General features: G+C 40.9%; 1 protein-coding gene and 1 pseudogene across 1 annotated transcript in view; both read right to left on the reverse strand.

Annotated features, from left to right (window-relative positions):
• CUL4A (cullin 4A) overlaps nt 1–18,713 on the reverse strand; it is a 67,890-nt gene that overhangs the window by 43,961 nt on the left and 5,216 nt on the right. Inside the window, exons 3-9 of the mRNA XM_084844572.1 lie at nt 18,103–18,207; nt 16,518–16,586; nt 5,918–5,991; nt 4,406–4,568; nt 3,258–3,347; nt 2,155–2,237; nt 407–474 (exon numbers count right to left, since the gene is read on the reverse strand). Coding sequence (XP_084700698.1) covers nt 407–474; nt 2,155–2,237; nt 3,258–3,347; nt 4,406–4,568; nt 5,918–5,991; nt 16,518–16,586; nt 18,103–18,207 — 652 coding nt within the window. The remainder of the gene's footprint in view (nt 1–406; nt 475–2,154; nt 2,238–3,257; nt 3,348–4,405; nt 4,569–5,917; nt 5,992–16,517; nt 16,587–18,102; nt 18,208–18,713) is intronic.
• LOC146350248 (prosaposin-like) lies at nt 13,596–15,123 on the reverse strand (annotated as a pseudogene).

Below are 18,713 nucleotides of genomic sequence, written 5' to 3' on the forward strand. Positions count from 1 at the left end.
ATACAAGCCAATCTCTGCTACAGCACTAAGAAAGTTGTCTCTCCTTTTCAGAAGAGACAAAATAAGCAGTTTTCAGAGCATCACCCATGATACAGTATTCCTGGCAATTTGTTTATATACAATGTTTGTGATTTTTAATGGATGATTTTTATGAAAAATGTGTACACATTTCTTAACTTTTATTGCTCTGAAAGGGGTTCATTTACACTGTTTGCAAATAATTGCATGGAGAATATTTATGGTCATTATGTTTTAGGAGCAGGATAAATATATATATAAAAGCAACATTTGTTACAATGGTTTTTCCAAGGCCAAAGAGGCAGCTGTACAATCTGTGTTCAATTTCCCATAAAATGCGAGCAGATTATGCAGCTGTTGGCTAAAAAAGCTAATTAGAAAAAAGTACCTTTTTGCAAAATAGCTGCTAAGTGTTCTCCTAACAGCTGCCTCTCCACACAAGCAATGAGTGGCTTCCTGTTTAAGGCAAGAAAAAGAACCTATCAATACCTGTACAGTTTAGGAGGAAGAGTCTTCCATAGGTGTGCAGGTTATACTCTTGGTTACATATCCAAGAGGGAAAAATGCACTATAATTTTAGACAGATATATACAAATCTTAGGTTTGTCACTTCTATGTTAAACTAAATCTGCAGAGGAATTAAAGTGTTAAGGAAACAACTTAGCCATAATTTATGTGGCATCACTATTCATTTTAATGGGGCTTATACACTAATCAAAAGGAAAACAACATTAATATATGAGAAACAAGGTACTTACTTTTGTTACATACTGATCTTAGAAGTATGTAGTGCTGAGACTGGTATAACTATAGACTCCATAGTATAGAGATATCCTAAAGGTTTGCAAGGCTGTTCTGTTATGATGTACATATCTCTAGTACCATTAAAATGGGTGTGCATATCAAAATGGAGCTTAATTGACCATTAAGATGAACAGAAGCAAGTGGACATCTGGCATACCAAAGGCTTGTGCTTATACTCTGCAGACTGCAGAGTATAACCAACGTGTGTGTGTGTGTGCGCGTGCATATCTGGAGATTCTCCTTGCCTGGGGATGGCCCCATTTTGCTGCCCTACTGATTGACATGAGACTTAGCTTTACCATTACAGGGAATAAATGGGAAACTCCAACAAAATATTACAGTATCCTCAGTAGCAGTATATCCCCAAACCCTTACAGGAGTACTTCGGACAGCTTGGAACAGGAACTTTGTAGTAGTGTTCAGGTCTTGGGGGGCGGTTTCAGGGGCAAAGGAAAAAAGAATGCCTTTTTTCTGTTCCATCCTCCTAAAACCTTTCCCTAATGTGCTATTTGGTACAAAAGGGCTCAGTTTAGGGCTGGCTACCAGCCTTGAACCTAAGTACTTTATTGCTATGAAGCAGTGGGATTTCTCTGGTGAATGGGAAAAGAAAAAAGTGTCCTTTTTCCTTTTGTTCCTTTCAGGAAGGGAATTTTAAAAAAAAAATCTCATGGCACATTCCCCTGCACAACGCTATTTCCAGGATATTAAATGCTGTTAGTTGTTCTAAGAGACCAATCTCTTATCTACTCAGCCCATTTTCCATTTTTCCCCCAACTGACACCTTCAAGATGCCATTGGCCCTCGAAGCCATTGAGCAAAAGTGGTTGGGACATGTTTCTTTTAATTTTCTTTTAATTTACAAACTAATATACGTACTTCTACATATTACACGAGTCTTAAGTATACAGAAACCATTATCTTATTTTGGGTTGGCCCCACTCACCACCAAACTGAGAGTCACCAGACGAGCCAAATTCAGTATCAGAAGGAGTGATGATATTCAAAACTTGTTTTAAATACTCAGAATTCATTAAAAATCTTTGGAGAAGTCATCCACATAACATCCACAAACATCAGAATGGGATTTAAGAACAGTAAAGTGCTAGTTTACAGCTACAGTAAGCCAAACTTCCTCCCATATCTTTCAAAACAATCTGAAAAGATCATCCTTATAGAGGCTATCATTAAAGTTAGCTTTTCATGTAACTATAAATGTATAAAAGATGGTTTCACCAATTTTCCTCTTGGATATCAAGAACGTAGTTTTCTATGGAACCATTTTTAAAGCAACAAGAAACAAAGGAAAGTAAAAAATATATAAAAGGAACTTACTGTGTGCTATGGTCTAGATACGTTACTACCCTATCTGCTTCTTCTTCTAAACGTTTGTTAACATGGTGAAGATATTCTGGGATCTGTCAAATGTAAAGATATATATTTGGAAGGGAATTCTGTATTACAAAAACACAGGTGTAGCATTTAAAAATATCAGCTCTTATGAGTCTAGACTACTAAACAGGAAAACAACATGCACCATGCTCTCATCTAACTTTACCTCATGTAATCATGTAACTAGTAGGCACTGATGACTCTGCTCATTTAGTTATTTACAGTAATTCTTACCCACCGTTTGTTCACAATAGACCCCCAAGATGGCTAACAACAACATAAGGAAAAGTGAAATGGTTAAAATGTAGGTGCTTTGCTATCAGTTGTGATTTTAGACATTTTGTTAGGAACCAAAGACAATTACTGTAGTAATGGAGTCTTCAAATACACAAAAAACAGTTTAACTCTAGCTAGGAACTCTCCCCACCCACCCACAAATGAATGTGAAGACAGAGGTTAACATCTGTATAGCGGGGGGGGGGGTGATGAAGAAGTGCCTACGCTGCATTCAGTCCAAACACACTTTGCAGCAGGCTGCGCACAGCCCTGATTAACTGGCATTCATGGTATCATCAAGAGACTTGTCTCTGGAGAAATTTTGCATTCAACCATGCTTCGTCAAGATTTGTATCTGCAACGACTTCAGCCTCTCTTCAGAGAGCTAGTACACATTTTATGTTTTTGAAAAGTACTCTTTACCACAGTATTGATGTGGGGGGGATATTTAAGGTCCCTAACAGAAGTACATATAAACAAAATTCTTATATATTTTTTATGCATTGTCATCATTTATTTTTGATATAATCCCTCAAATATCATAGAAAAATCTCTTATATATCCACAACAAGTATTTAATAACTTAGTTACCAAAGACAACTTAATACATTATAACCCTTCAGTTCATATGTGCATAGAAATTTAAGCAATTCTGCCAAATACACATCGCACTCAAGCGCATGCTATTCATATACGAGAGCAATTCCTACTATATTTTAACAGGAGATCAGGTTCCTTGAAATTACTTCAAGAGAAACTCAACTTCATACCTCTCTTTCTTGCATTAACCTTTGGCCTTCTGCAGTATATAAACGGTTTGTATCTTCCAAAAACCTTTGTTCAAATGAGCCTCTGTAAACCTATTTAAGAAAAATATTGATGTAGTTTATTAAATTTGTATCTAGGCACAGCAACGTGGCAGTAAAAGGTGAGATGTAATTTCTAAAGATTTTTTCACATACATCTTGTTTTATAATTGTTATCTTATTCATTCTCAAAACAACCCTATGATATAGGAAATATTTCTATTTACAGATAAAGAATTAATAGTGAAAAAATGTCACTTGGTTTTACACAATGTCTGGATTTGGACATAATGCATTTAGCATTACATGCCTGAGCCTTGGACTTGTATACTCCCTGTTCACCTCTACTCCTCCGATGCAGCTGCAAGAAGGAAACTGAAACCTTTCATTTCCGCTATCTATTAAGTGTGATTTGTTGTTATGTGCAAATCTGGAACTATGGTTAATCCTTACTAAACACTAAATCATAGTTTAGCCTTATGCTTGAATGCAGCCAATATGTTCAATAATAAAGCTGCAATCCTAGGTACACTTAACTGGGAGTAAGCCCCACTGAACTGTGTGGGGCTGATTTCTAGATGAACATGAATGTGATTAGGTGGCCCAAATAGAAGGGATTTCATTACAAACCCAATTACTTCCATTACCTCACTAGCAAGCACTACTGGAATAAAAACAATAACATGTTTTTAATGAATCCTAACTGCAGAATACTTTGTTAATGGTAGCTGATATAGACCAGTGGAAGGTCTATGATTATAAAAATACCCAAAAAAATCTGCTTCAGAAATAGGGAATAAGCAGTGAATATTCAAGAGGACTTTATATTTCTATCTCAAAACACTATCTTGGGGAGAATAAAAGAAAGTTCCCACCTTGGAGCAGGTCTTCTTAATTCAACATGTCATAAAATAAGGTAACAATTTTCTTGTAATAAGCACTGCTACAAATACCATGCCTTGGAAATCTGACTTTTCCATGAGCTGTTTGCTGAGCACTTGGGCTGGGAGGGAAAGCCTCATCTTTTTATTCTCATCCAGGAAAGCAGAACTATACAGCAGTATCATTCTTGCCTACCTCTAGTGTTGTACATAGAAAGCTTCTACACTTACTTGTAAATCAGACAGCATACTTAACAGACTTCGTAACAAGCTTCTATCCACAGCTTCACCATTCCGTTCTCGTTCAATCAACAGTAAAATCCCATCAATGGTTTTAGTTTGAACTAATTTATCACTAATAACATGGTTTCTAAAGAGTTCTAATCCCATATCCCTATAAAAATATAAAAGATTAATTGGAGTACAATTTGTATACGGCCTAGATACTTTTTTTTCAAAAGCTGTATATATTTACAAACATTGCATACATCTATTATGCTTGTGTTCCACAGAATGTCTTGGCTTCAAGTGTGTTCCAAAGTATAATTCAAGATAATTTCATAGACAGAAGCCAGTTTGGCTTGGGAACTGGTTACCTCAGTAATTGCCTATTCCTTTACACACTTTAACTGGCATTTACATTAGCTGGAATTCTGTACCTGCAATCTTAGGACTGGGAAGCCAATAGAAGGGGTGTAGCCAGCTGAAAAGGATAGGACTCCTATACCTTTAAGAGCTGTGTAGAAGCATGAATTTTAGAGGATGGAGATTATTATGCAAGTGCAAGAAAAACATCACCTGCTAAAATTCATTCTTTTGAACAGCTAAATAAACATACAGGAACTCTGATAACTTTGTATCTGGTATTCTCAGAGCCATCTTTGTAGTGGCATGAAGAACAATTAGACATCCTTATCAGTCTCGGCCCATAAGAATCCAATTTGCTGATCCTCAGAAAATGAAGCATGACCTTCCTATTTTTTAGGTTAGATTAATGCAGGGGAGAACAATCTCTAGCCCATGAGCTTAATCTGGCCCACAGATGTTCCCAATCTGGCCCATGGAGGTTTCAGCACCCTCTGTGAGCTCCTCCCTTTGCCCTGCCCCTGGCCTGGAGACGTCTAGAGGAAGTGGGGAGAAGAATCCCCACGTTATCTCCAATCTGTAATCAAAGATAACAAGACGACTCCCCTGTGAGCCACTCGCCTTCCCAATGGGAGGCCAAGCAGCATGAAGGTGAATCCATTCTCTCATCAGAAGTTAGAGATAACAAGGAGATTCCCCTGAGCCATTTCTGCAAGTGTCTGCCGAGTTCCTTCCCGCACCCGTCACGGCTCAATTGGGATGCGAGCAGCATGGAAAGAAGGTGCCCAACCCAGCTAGCACTTGCAGGAGCACTGCAGCTTAGCAAGCTCCTGCAAGCGCCAGCTAAGTCCTTTCTCTGTGCCTCTCTCTGCACGGAAGAAAGAAAACAAGAACAAAAAATGGGTGAAGCCAGATGATGTCATGGGAGGGGACAGAACTCGTGGCACGGCCCTTCCCCCATAACGTTATCTGAGCTGGCGGTTTGGTCCAGCCCCTGGACCAAATGTGTTTGCCTGCCCCTGGCCTAATGTTAGTTAACTGCTAAGGACCTCTGTGGGTATAGCTTTTTCAAATTTGAGTTTTGGTTTTAATCTAATCGAACCTATCTATATATTAGATATATCTAGCATATCTATGTGACTCAGATACTGTACCTACCATATAGAAGGTAGCATTGAATTCTGAAGTACATAGGTACGATCCAAAAACAAAAAAATGCTTCTAATCATGATCTGCAAACAAAAATTAAAGATAGAATAAACCTTCTCTGTTTATCTTTTACCACATCCATATGTAATATACATTTCCTGATTGTCTATCTTCCACCAATACCCAGATAATTATTCATTTAGAATGCATCCTTAAATTGTTTGTCCTTTGCAGTAAACCTACAGTCAAGTAGTTTTCCCAAGGATAAAAATCTTCAAGTACTACTTTACATATGTTTATCTGCACACAAGAATTGTAAGGTGTTCTCTTATATATGGTTTCTATAGCCAGATAGTGGTAACCATTTACTCTGGAAATCAGTAAAATAGGCCAGCGCAGATGTAATGCTTGCTGACTTTAATCATGATTAGGGGATTAGTGGTGGGCTATGAGATCACATGGTCACTCCCTGCAGCCCCTTAATCTTAGTTAACTTTATTAATTGTATTAATAAAGCAAGTTTAACACAAATCTAGAAAAAACAATAGTGAGTCTTGACAGCCTTAAAGACAAATAGATTTATTGTAGCATATGTTTTTGTAGACTAGTATCTACTTCATCAGATGCTATCCTCAGCTGGCATGCATATATCACATACATACACATAAGGAGAGAGAATATTAAGTAGTGGGGCCAAATGGCCATGAAATGTGGAAGCACAATCTGTGAAAATCCATTTAAAGCTTAAATGTATATACAATAATTCTCAATAGTAGCAACTGGTGATAACTACTTCTGTTATATTATTTAACACCTGTGGTGTGACAGGAAACCATTGGATGGATTTGGATGTCAAATGGATGGATTTGGGAATGAGATGCAGCTAACCTTAGGTTTGTATCCTTTTCCCTCTCCAATTCTCCAGCCCCAAGGACAATTTCAGAAGCTTTCACTTCAGTTTTCTATTCAACACAGCTTGCCATGCCATCCGAACCCAGACAATGGGCAGGTTCACACGACACGACAACCCACCCTGCGACTAAGCTACACAGTGTGAGTTCTTTTTGGAACAACCCACGGTGTGACCAACAGACGACTGGGCTCACTGTGGGTTGTTCTCCCTCTTCTTCCCCCTCGGACCTCCAGCCAGTATCCCAGTGTCCTTCACGGCAGAACCTGTCTTGTCTGCCCATCCTGTCCCCCTCCCCCCTCCAATTGCAACCCCCTTTTGTTCCCTGGCTATTTTTTTTAGGCTTCTGAAATTTGCGCAAATGGGACTATAGTATATATATTTTAATTATTTTTTCAGCCCTGGGTATTTGCACAAATGTGTTTGTAATTTTTTTTTTTGTTCTGGTCAGTCCTTTGGAGGTGTGAAAGTGCACACTTAGGATGACACATATGTATAGACTTGCATATACTTGTCAATGCCCTTGTATGTTTCAGCTGTCAAAGGGAATGAAGTGTACTAGGAAACATAAACGGAAACTGACAAGACAGGACTGCATATAGGTTAATTAGCACACAGTTTACAGTGACAGGTCGGAAAAGTAAGTGCACCAAAAAGGGGGTGGGGAAAAGATTGGCCACTTATCAAGGTGAACTTCTGGGTTTAAAGTGTTGAACTGAAACTTGTCAGTGTCCTGCTTCCGTTCAACACTTTCCCGAGTTCCCAGCTACTCCAGAACTTACCCCCCACACACACACACCATTTCTGAGACTCCCATTCGAAGCAGTTACTCCAGTGGTTACTGCAAATGGGATACTGGGGATTCCTCCCACCAAGGTCGGAGATAGCACTCTGACTTTGGAAGAGGGAGTCTGAGATCTGACCTCCCTCCACCACCCCCCTTGCAGCCGGCATGGGAAGAACTGCATTGGCTGGCCTCCAAGTTTGGAAAAGCAACCTAGGAGAGGTGGAAAAGGGGCATTTCAGTGGGCGAGGAAGGAGGAAGACCGGAAAGTTTGGGGGCTTCCGATCAAAGGCACAATCAACAGGTTTGTGCTTTAAACATTATAAGTTGTAATGTAAATGTAAACATATCACTGCCCAGACCCTAAGATTATTTTCAGAGGCCCTCTGCCAGGTGCCCCCACCTAATAAAGTGAGGCAGATGGCTACTAAGGAGAGGGCCTTTTCGGTTGCGGCAACCTGGTTGTGGAATGCCCTTTTGAGAGCCTAGTGCCTACATTGTGGTCTTTTTAGTGCCAGGTGAAGACTTTTTATTTATTCTCCCAGGCATTTTAGTCCTTCAGGGTTTTTTTTCTTTTAAATGCAGTACTGTATTTTTAGATCTTTATACCGCTGCTGCTTTTTAGTTTGGTATTATATTGTAGTTTTAAACATTTAGAACTTTTATATCCTGTTTTATCATGTTGTATTTTATGATTTTAACTTCTGTGAACCACCCAGAGAGCTCCAGCTATTGAGCAATATAGAAATGTAATAAATAATAAATAAATGGCAAGGTAAGTCATGTCTTCTGATTCTTAATGGAGGCTTCCTATTGAACCCAGGAACTAACGAGTCATGCTAAGTGCTGGAATCCAGGCAATGCCATTCTATATCTCACAAGGATCATCCATGGTACGAATGATGTTCTACACTTATATAATCTATATTGCCTGTACTCAGCAATGTGTTTAGTTCTAAAATTATTAACTAAATTATTCTACCAATCAAATGACATGGACACTTCCTACTTCTTCTCATGAAGAAACACTATTTGCCCAGAGACTATCATCCCTTACTTTTGTTACATAAACAAAGTTCTATATATGTTCATATGGAAGTAGGCCTCACTTTTTTTTTTTAAAGGGACTTGTTTCCAAATAAATGGGCATAGTATTGAAGTCTTGGTGTTAAAGTAAGCGATCTTGCTCAGTATCCTTGCATATGTGCAGAGAGCTCCAAATATTTTTTTTTCTGTTCTCTTTAAGAACAGAAACATGTTATGTTTTGCAGAAACATAATTCTGCAGTACAAAGGGGTTGTGGGCTGCATGGCCGCAGGTTTTGAATTAGGCTCCTAGAATGTATAAAGACTATTTAGCTGCAAACAAATACGTTTTCAATTGTTATAACAAGTTAGCATGGCTGCTTTTCAGGAAACATGAATTTGAAATGGGAAACTTAATTTAAATGGTACTGATTAAAAAAAACACTCCACCCTGAACTGTTACAAAATTGAAGCTTGTGTGCACTCATTTTAATTGTTAAAAAAAATTACCATACTCAAAAGTGATAGATAATAAAAGCTAAGGCTGTTAATACATTTTCTTGATCCAAAGTCCAACAAGAAAGAGAACACAGCTAGTTTCCACAGTTTGTGCAACTAACCTGAAAAAATTGAGAGCGCTACAGCAAATCATCCACCAGCAAGAGTACACCTTTAACAATTACTAATTTTAAAATCCAAACACAAGGCAATGATGCCTTTAGTTCCTATCACAAAGGCCCTCAGAACAAATGAGCAATGTTGGTGATTTGCTACATATTCTTATATCCAATTCAATGATAAAAAAAACCTGCCAGTTTAATTAAGAGCTATCTCATGTTGGCTCAAGCTGCGCAAAGCCAGGAAAACAGCTAAGGCTGATGCTTTGACAGACGTGCCTCATGATCAGTAACGATCTTGTGCAATGTCACAAATTGTTCATGCTTACAACATATCCCCCATGCAACCACTTTTTCTTGGCCTTTCAGGCCCAAATCCAGATGGGGAGGATGGAGTGCTTGGGACCAGCACAGATGGCCTTATGACACATCTAACCCTTACTGTATTGCTAGAGGAATCCTCCACTGAGCGGAACCATGCCCATTGCTTTTTTATCATTGAATTTCCCTGGTTTTTAAAAAGGAAATGCAGAGATGGCCTTTCCATGAAACAGGTTGAAGCCCCTGCCTCAGGCGGCAAATCCCAAAGGGCGGCAAACTACACCCCTAGGAGAACTGCATGCCCCACCCAGCGCTCCAGAAAGCTGTGCTGGCCACACTCCTGGAGTGCCACCCACCTGGCTCCTCAAGCACAGCATGGGGTGGTACAGCTGTCTGGGAAGCCCCACCAGCTACTTAGAAGAGAGAGTGGCCAGCGTGGCTCTCCAGAGAGCCCAGCCCAAAAGTCTTGCTGTGAGGGATCCTTCCTCAGAACAAAGCATTGGCAGGAGGCGGCTCTGGAGATTGCCTGTGCTATCGTGGCACAGGCAGTCTCCAGGACCACCTCCCCGCCAATGTCTCACAGCAAGGCATCAAAAGAGAGGCCTGTGACAATGTCCTGAAAAAACACACAAAACACAAACAAGTCGTTAACTAGGTAGATGTGTACATGTAGATGAATATATGTCTCCCTCTATGTTCAAAAAGGCTTACTTCTGAGTAATTTTGCACAGGATTCTAGCATAGCCTTTTCTTTTCCCTGTCTTCATGAGTGATCTGTCAGGCAGAATGACTCCCACAGCCCTGAAAATTACCTCACTCTTGTCTTAGTTTCCTGCTACCCATTCCCCATTGTCAGAATGTGGTCGGGAGAACTACACTGGGCAAACCTGACTTATGTCAAGCATCACGATTTTAAAATCTCAGGGATAATTTCCCCAGACAGAGGAGGCTCTACTTCGCAGACAGTCAACCTCCAGATGTAGAGGGCAACAAGAACAGCAAAGGAGGGGAGGGGAGCTAGTGGACTCACTCCTACTCCCACTCCTAGTGTAGAATGTACACACAAACAAAATGACTGAATAGCACTAGATTCCCACAACCATCTTAATGAGAATACGTAGGGTGTGAACACATGTTCAATATAATGTGTGAATACCCTGGGTGTGAGAAAGGATCCTTGCACATCCTTTTTTCTTTCTTTCTTTTTTTACCACACGGAATAAAACACCAAATATTGGGGCCTTCATATTATCTCCCTGTCTTCCGCAAGACAGCACATGGGCCCCAATCCCCATATTTCTTTTAAGAAAGGAAGATCAAGGTCCTTGTGCTGCATTTCTGGTTTCAGAAAGGTGATGCGAGGCCCTGAGCTACTGCTTCCTCCACCTGTGCATTCCAAAATGCCCACAGCCCCAGCAAATTTCCTGAAGGTTAAGATGTTACTTTACTTTAAAGATGTAGCTAGGTTTTTTTCCTTTTTCACTCAAAAGTAAGTGCATGGGAACTAATATAGATCGGGACCCGGATGGGGGGTAGGGGGCTTCAACCATGTGCTCTGCAACTGCAATTTACATACAATGGGATGCCTTTTTGGCAATGCAAATTGGAGGCACGGGGGGGGGGGGGGGGCTGAACCAGATTGGGACCCTAAACAGGAGAGGGAGAAAGGGGTAAAGTCCCCCTAAGTGCCCCCCCCATACTAGGATCCTGATCTGAATAGTAACTTGTAGCCTGACCTTCTGAAGTCAAATTCCATAACAAAAAGGATAGGCATTGAACATAGAATACCATAGATTTTCTCTGCAAAACTCCTTGAAAACACTGAAGTACCGGCAGCATTCTAGCTTCGGAGGGTGTGTTTCCACCAGTGATTTACTCCAAGCCGGCTGTGTGTTGAGGTCGTTAGGGATACATGACATCGTGGCCATCCAGCAGGCACCCCGGAGCTTATCAGGGAAAACCTGGATTTCCTGAGACTTCTTAAAGTCTGATTCTTTTCCTCAAGTCGACTTCTCTATGGTATATTTGCTGTGTGCCCCAACCCCCGCACTGACCTCGGGTATGCTAGGCCTGCCCAGAGGTGTGCCTTTCACCATGACCTGGGTCAACGGGTGTTTCCTGTGTGTTTCTTCAGAAGTAACTCCGATTGTGGTCAATGAGGCTTGCCCTCTGAATGCCCACATCAGTACTTACAGAGATCCTCCTCAATTGAAATGGCACAGTTTGAAGTCCAATTCCCTAAGTGAGGTTAAGCACGATCTCAAGGCTCCGATTCTCCATTGTTTTCTTTACTGCCTTAGGAAGTAACTAATTCACAGCTTCTTATAGAGATCCTGCGCAGTATCTGGTTAGAAAGGGGGCTGGTTTCCCATCCCTGTGTTCTCCCTCACCCCTCTTTCCCAGCACAGGCATATGTGTGTCTACTCAGAAGTAACACCCATTGTGTTCAATGAGGCTCGTTGGGAGGCTTTACAAATGCGCACCAGAGGAAGTAACTACTATGCACCTTCCTTATGGAGTGGGGGGGAGGGGGCTCTCTTACTGGTTGAGCAGCCCTTGCCACTCAGATAATGTTGACTCCAAACCCTACCCCTCATCCTACCCAGAAGGAAGTGATGTGAACTCACTTAGAATGGTGTGATATGGAGTCCTGCCCAGACCAAAAGCGGCTCCTACAAAAATGTGGGTGAGCCACTCCTCCCTTCTTCTTCTGTTGTCCTGGAAATAGGGCCAGAATGAAACTGACAATGCATGACATACCTTTGCCAGCAGTTGCTGCCACAGGCTATAATGGGGAATGAAAATCTTAACAACTGTTGAACCACTGCTCAGAACTTCACCAAGCCAATGAAAGGCATATCTCCTCAACAAGCCTGAATGATTTACATCAGTAGTTTCCAACAAAATTTGAAAGAAATATATGATATGTCATGCCAAAGACTGGAGTGAAAAGGGTAAATGTGTCAATTTTAGCACATTTTAATTTGCTGTACCTGTGGCAATTTTTATCAGACTGATAAGACATTTTTCACAATTGTAGACCTCATTGTACAGATCACAGATGTCAAGTTTCAAGTTATTAACTCAAGAGGTGTCATTTTTATAAGAAACCGGTTTGGGGGTTATAATGACAGAATCTTTTGCTTGTTACTCACCTTAACTAAAGGGGCACACTTGTGCCCCTTTAATAAGGGAACTAAAAAACTGGAATAATTAATATTATTACAACTGCAATCCTAAATACTAGAGCAGGGGTCCCCAACCCCCGGGCCGTGGCCTGTTAGGGAACGGGCCGCAGTAGGGGTGTGGGAACCCCCCCTTACCTTGGGTCCGCGGGGGGGAGGCGATCCGTCCCTCCCCCCTCCCCCGGAATCCTCGCCGGCCCTGGACAGCTCCGCTGCACAGTGAGTCCGCAGAGTTGCCAGCTGGCTCCGGCCCTGTTCTTTGCAGTAATAGCCTATTACTGCAAAGAACAGGGACGCAAATGGAGTCTGCTATGCGGACACCATTTGTGTCCCAGTGGTCGGAAGTCCTCCCCTGGCTGGAGCCAGCTGGCAGCTCCGCAGTGAGTCCAGGCCGGGGGGGAGGGACGGATCGCCCCGTCCCCAGTGGACCCAAGGTAAGGGGGGTTCCCACACCCCTACTGCAGCCTGGTCCCATCCCCCCCCCTCGGTCTGTGGAAAAATGGTCTTCCATGGACTGGTCCCTGGTCCCAAAAAGGTTGGGGACTGCTGTACTACAGAATAAGCCGAATTAAACATACAGGGATTTAATTATTTGTTTTAAATATATATAAGCTGTCTTTATGGAGAAAGTCCACCCAAGATATGTCTGAATAAACATGCTTAGGATTGTGCTGTTCGCCGACATTCCAGATCTTTCAAGGCTACTAATTTTTTTTTAAAAATATGCAAAATGAAACTTGAGAAACAAGCAGGAGGGTGATCAGGGAGAAGAGATCAGGACACCTCTCCTGCTAGCCTAACCCTCAACTCTGAAAAAAGTGTCCTAAAGAAGGAGTTTGTTCTTCTACACATAAACATTTGCAGTGTTCAACAGCACTGTATTGAGACGTGATTTCTGTGTTCTTACACAAATAGCTAGGGCATAAACACATACTACTAATTCCAAAAGAGATTGTGTGGATGCCAGACAAGTGGACTATACACAAAAGTGGCATCCCTTATTTCTGCCAAGAGCTGCACAACCATTGACTCATAGTGCTTCACAAACTCAATCCACTGTTCTCTAACACACTGTGCCAAGGACCAGCAGGCTTTTCCCAGTACAGCTTCAGTTTCAGCAGCTGTGGCATTCTTTTCCCATTTCTTGTCTGCATAAGTCACAATAACCTTCCACATATCATGCAAGTCACCAACCTGTGATTGCATTTATCATTTTCTCAGCATGTAAAGCTCTGTTTGTACAGCATTTCAGTTATCATGCACACAGTTTTAGGATTAGGTGGTCCAACTGCATGTCATTGCCTTGCCATAAATTTCTATGAAGTCTTTGCACTGTTCTCTGACCCTTTCAGGTAGCACAGAACATAACATCTCCATTGTATCCCACCCCTTCTTCCTCTGACTTACTGTTTTTCAGAAGTCTGGTCATCTCTTCCTCTATAACTTCATAGAAAGATTCTGCTTGACTTAGTTATTCTCAATTGGTTCTACCTTTATTACATACTACATAGATGGCTTTAGCCTGCTCTACAGTCCAGAAAGGCAGAGCATTCAAAAAAGATCAGAATCCAACTGTGTAACAAATATCCTATGGCTCTATATGCATCAACACCTGGATAGCCAACGCCAAAAATTCAGAGATATAACCCTTACACCAGGGGTGGGCAACTTGTGGTCCTCCAGATATTTTGGCCTACAATCCCTATCTGCCCTAGCCAGCATAGGCAATGATGAGAGATGATGGGAATTGGAGGCCAAGACATCTGGAGGGCCAGAAGTTGTCCACCCCTACCTTATATTGATCAACCATCAACTCTTGTGAACCAAGACAATGAAGGATTCCTCAAAGAATGAATTGTTCTTCACCGTTTTCTGAAGTTACGTTACTAGCTCTTTACACATTTCCACTCCCCTGTTGCTTGGGATTGCCCAGAGGGTAAAGGAAAAGTCCTGAAGAGAGATGCCACTTCAGAGAAGCCTAGCTCAGAAGTCTTGTTAGACTGAAGCTGCTTCTGCAGTTTTATTGCTGCCAAGTGCTTCTGAAGTGACTACTACAATCAAGCACCTCAATGATCATACCCAGAATGCTTGGCAAGAGTGAGCATCCATTACCTCCTTGCAGTGAGATTACTTGGCCTTCCTCAGGGAAACGTACTTGCCTTATTCATACAGGCATGGATTTCTCTGTGTGTGACATCATTATAAGTTATTTAAACAAGGTTAGCCAACTCCAACTTTTCATTGTAAGCTTGAATCAGGAAAATGTTCTGCAAGATGATACAGCAAATGTCTGACACTAACCCTCAGGACCTTTTGTTCAATCCTTCTGCCGTAAGAGTTTTTTTGTTCAATCCTTCTTTTAAGCTCTGCCATCTCCAACACCTACTAAATTACTTATCTCTATTATCACACTCATTTACTTCCAAGTCCTAATTATTTCAATGGAATTTACTTCTAAGCTAGCAGGTCATAGGCCTGGTTAACAGGCACAAAGCTTCAAAACAGCAGTGTCAGACTGGGCACCATTTTCTTGTTTGTATGCAAAGGAAAAGAGTGAAAAACGTTCATAGTATGATCCAAGTATTTTCCAGGTCTGAATTAAAACTCAAGAGTACACTTCTACCTTGAGCCAGGAAATAAATTTCTACAGTCTCTTTGCCCCTCTAAGACTTCTTTCCCTTTCTTTTTCTGTTCCTAGCAGCAGGTTATCTTCTAGGTTTTAGCAGAAAAGCTCATCCTTTCCCTTAAATTGTCCTTGGATTGTAAAGAGGCCCCCCTCTTGATTCTAGAAACTAACCAGTGGCTTTAAAAAAATAATGATGAGGTTATCCAATGTATCCAACATCCTACCACATGTCAGCCTTGAATACAGTCCCTTCCTGCAGCCTTGTCAAAGCATTACTGCTTGAGTAGAAGCAACTTTATATAATTCAAACACTTAAGGAAACTTCACACATTCCCCATAGTCAAATAGCTAGTTCCTAATAAGCTGTAGCAAGGTGAAATTAAGCTTTGAAGCCAGCCTGCTGAAGCCTACACCACAGTGTTATGTAGCCACTTATTTGTTGCACAAAGTAACAGCTCAAGCACTCTTGGCTTAGAAAAGCCTGTTTTCTTTTAACCCCTCCCCCTCAAACAGGGATGCAATCCAACTAGGAAAGTGAGTAAGCTGAAGCTTCAACATCTTTGAACTAAATGCATCTCTTCTGCAACGCACAGAGAACACCTCCTTTACCCATTCAATCTCACTAAAGGCTTTCTTCATAAGCAGCTGCTTAATTTTGTTGGAACCCGGGGATATATCCCTTTTATAGTAACTGTACTGAACTAAGGAAGAGCTTTTCCTGTGCCTAAAGCTATAGAATCTTGTCAAAAGGCTACAACGGTCAATGCTGATTTAGCAGTGTCCTATAAGAGTATAACTGGCTTCCGTTTAATTTCTGTAAGACATTTTCAAATTATATATGTAGTTAATTTAGCAATTAATAATAGTTAAATTGAAGGAATTGTAGCCTGTGTTCTGATATTTGTGTACTTGTCTGTGTATTTAACTTGAACGGGTCTAAATGACTGTAATAAAGACTATTTGATTTGAGTTAATTTAGCAGAGAATCAAAAGTCAAGCCAAGTAAATGCTTCTCCAGTTCTCCTCAGTTAACCATGTCCTTTTCCTTGACTTTATTAACTGAAGACTACAGAACCAAGTTACCACTAGTCACGTCTTAGAAATTCTTAGGAAAATGCATTATGAACTTCACCTAACTTACCATTTGTCTGCAGTGATCTTGCCAGCATTTGTTTATTTTCTTTAAAAACAGAAGGCTATCAAGAGAATCTGTGCTGCAAAAGTTAAGGAAAGCTATCTGACTATTTCTGAGTCAAGATATCTGTGGTTACATTTGTTCAGAAGAGGCACTCCAGAAAAGTTAGGATTGTAGCTTGAATTCTAGCTATAATTTCTGAAAGGAATTAATGCCTCAAATTAGGACAAGGAATACTTAGATTTCCACTGTAATGCCCACATCAAGTCTTTAAGACAGGGTTCAGCAACTTCCACTGGTCCAGGGAAATCTTTGTGAAAATCTCATATAGACTATGGGTTGTATCCAATGATGCCATTCTGCTGGTGCAAAGCTTCTACCATTTGTGGAAACCCTGTTTTTAGCCTTGGGCAAGTGTCAAACCTAATACTTTGATAGTACTTGTGCACAAGGCATTACACAAGCCATTGTACAAGCTGTTCTGCAAATCACTGCACAAGACATTCTAAAACCCATTACGACTTCAGCAGATTATTTGTTGCTTGTGTTAGTTGTGCAAGTTCTGATAGTTCTTGTAATTTTTCCACTAGCATAATGTTGGATAAAACCCAGAACTAGCAAGCAACACCTAGTCTAATGAAGTCATAATGAGTTGTGCAATGTCTTGTGCAACAATTTGCAGAATGGCTTGTGAAATGCCTTGCACACTGCTTGTACAAGATCTTGTGCAAGCAGACTCAAAGTATTTGATTTGAAATGAGTGCAAGGATAAAAACAGGGCTTGCACAAGATATAGAAGCTTTGCACTAGCAGAATAACGCTAGTGGGTACAATCCATTATCCCTTATGCAGAAGATGATCTCCTGACATCAATATATATTTAATCTGAAATCAATGCTTCACAATGAAAACATGCCAACATACTACAAACCTAGACCATAAACAGACTTCTACATTTTACAATAGCCTAACTTTTAAATATAGTAAGTCAAACCTTGAGATTTTGAGGATATATATTCTTTGTGTAGTAATTTTACTTTGCAGATATTACATTCTTTAGGGTGCAATCCTACCGAGATAGACGGTCACCTCCAACTTCTTCTGAAGTTGGAGGCAACCAGCTATCCAATGCTGGGCAGCTGAAGCACGGAAGAGAGGATTCCGTCTGTAGGCTGGCTGCCCTGCAGTTTTCCTTAGATGCCTTATTTTGGGCATCTAAGTGCAGCTTCAGGGATGGGGCAGGAATCGGGCTGAAGACCACATAGGAAGCTGTCTAAAACAGCTTCCGTGGTTTCCTCCCCTTCCCGCCCCTGGGAATGCCCCCTTTTCACCCTGTCCGTGCTCCGTGTAATGAGCACAGACAGGCATGCAGGGCAGCCACTGTGGTTCTCTCTGCCGCAGCTACAAGGCAAAGGAGGCAGGGAGCATGGTTTCTCAGTTATGAGCTCGGAGCGCTATCTATGAGCTTGAAGCTGGGAAAATAAAAAATCCTATCTCCCCCGAACACTATCTAGGGGACATAGGATTGCTCTCTTATTACCACTGATACTATTAATACAGTTTGCTGGTTTTTTGAATATAAAGAAGGATATTCTCTAAACTGCAGTATTTGTGTTTTCACATGATCTTCACAGACTTGTCTTAGCTGTCTGTACAGGGTAGGTGATGCTTTATAAGAACAGACATTTTCAACAGCCTAGGGAAAAACACACACAAAAAAAGTTCAACAAAGTCAAAGCATCCTATATAAATTATAATGCCAAAGGGTAAGCAACTTCTATAAAGAAAGGCAGCCTTCAGGATAAACCTTTCATGTCAACGTCCAAAATCTTTATTTTATATTCAAATAAAATTAGTACATTAGATCAACATTTCTCCAAAACTACCATTTTAGCAGAAACTTGTAATGAAAGTTTCTACTTCAATTTTAACTGCTGGTACCTCTTTTCTGCAGATGGCAAAAAAAAAGCCAAGAGTAGGAGAGAAAATACTAGAGAAAATTCAGGAAAACAGAACACATTGGAAGGCAGTAAATCTGACTGTGTGAATGAAACACAGTGCAAACTCCAAGGTTTTCAGAAGTACAAAAAAATAGCACAAAAAAACCCTAAGTGGGGGAAAAAGCCCAAAGCAGCCAAATGAGGACTAAGCATGTTCAGGAGCCACAAAATCCTTACTAACTCTTGCAAGGGGAAAATGGGG

The sequence above is a fragment of the Heloderma suspectum genome, chromosome 3, assembly GCF_057233095.1.
Source record: "Heloderma suspectum isolate Gila_16-S chromosome 3, 16-S_ref, whole genome shotgun sequence".
In the NCBI taxonomy this organism is placed as follows: domain Eukaryota; kingdom Metazoa; phylum Chordata; class Lepidosauria; order Squamata; family Helodermatidae; genus Heloderma; species Heloderma suspectum.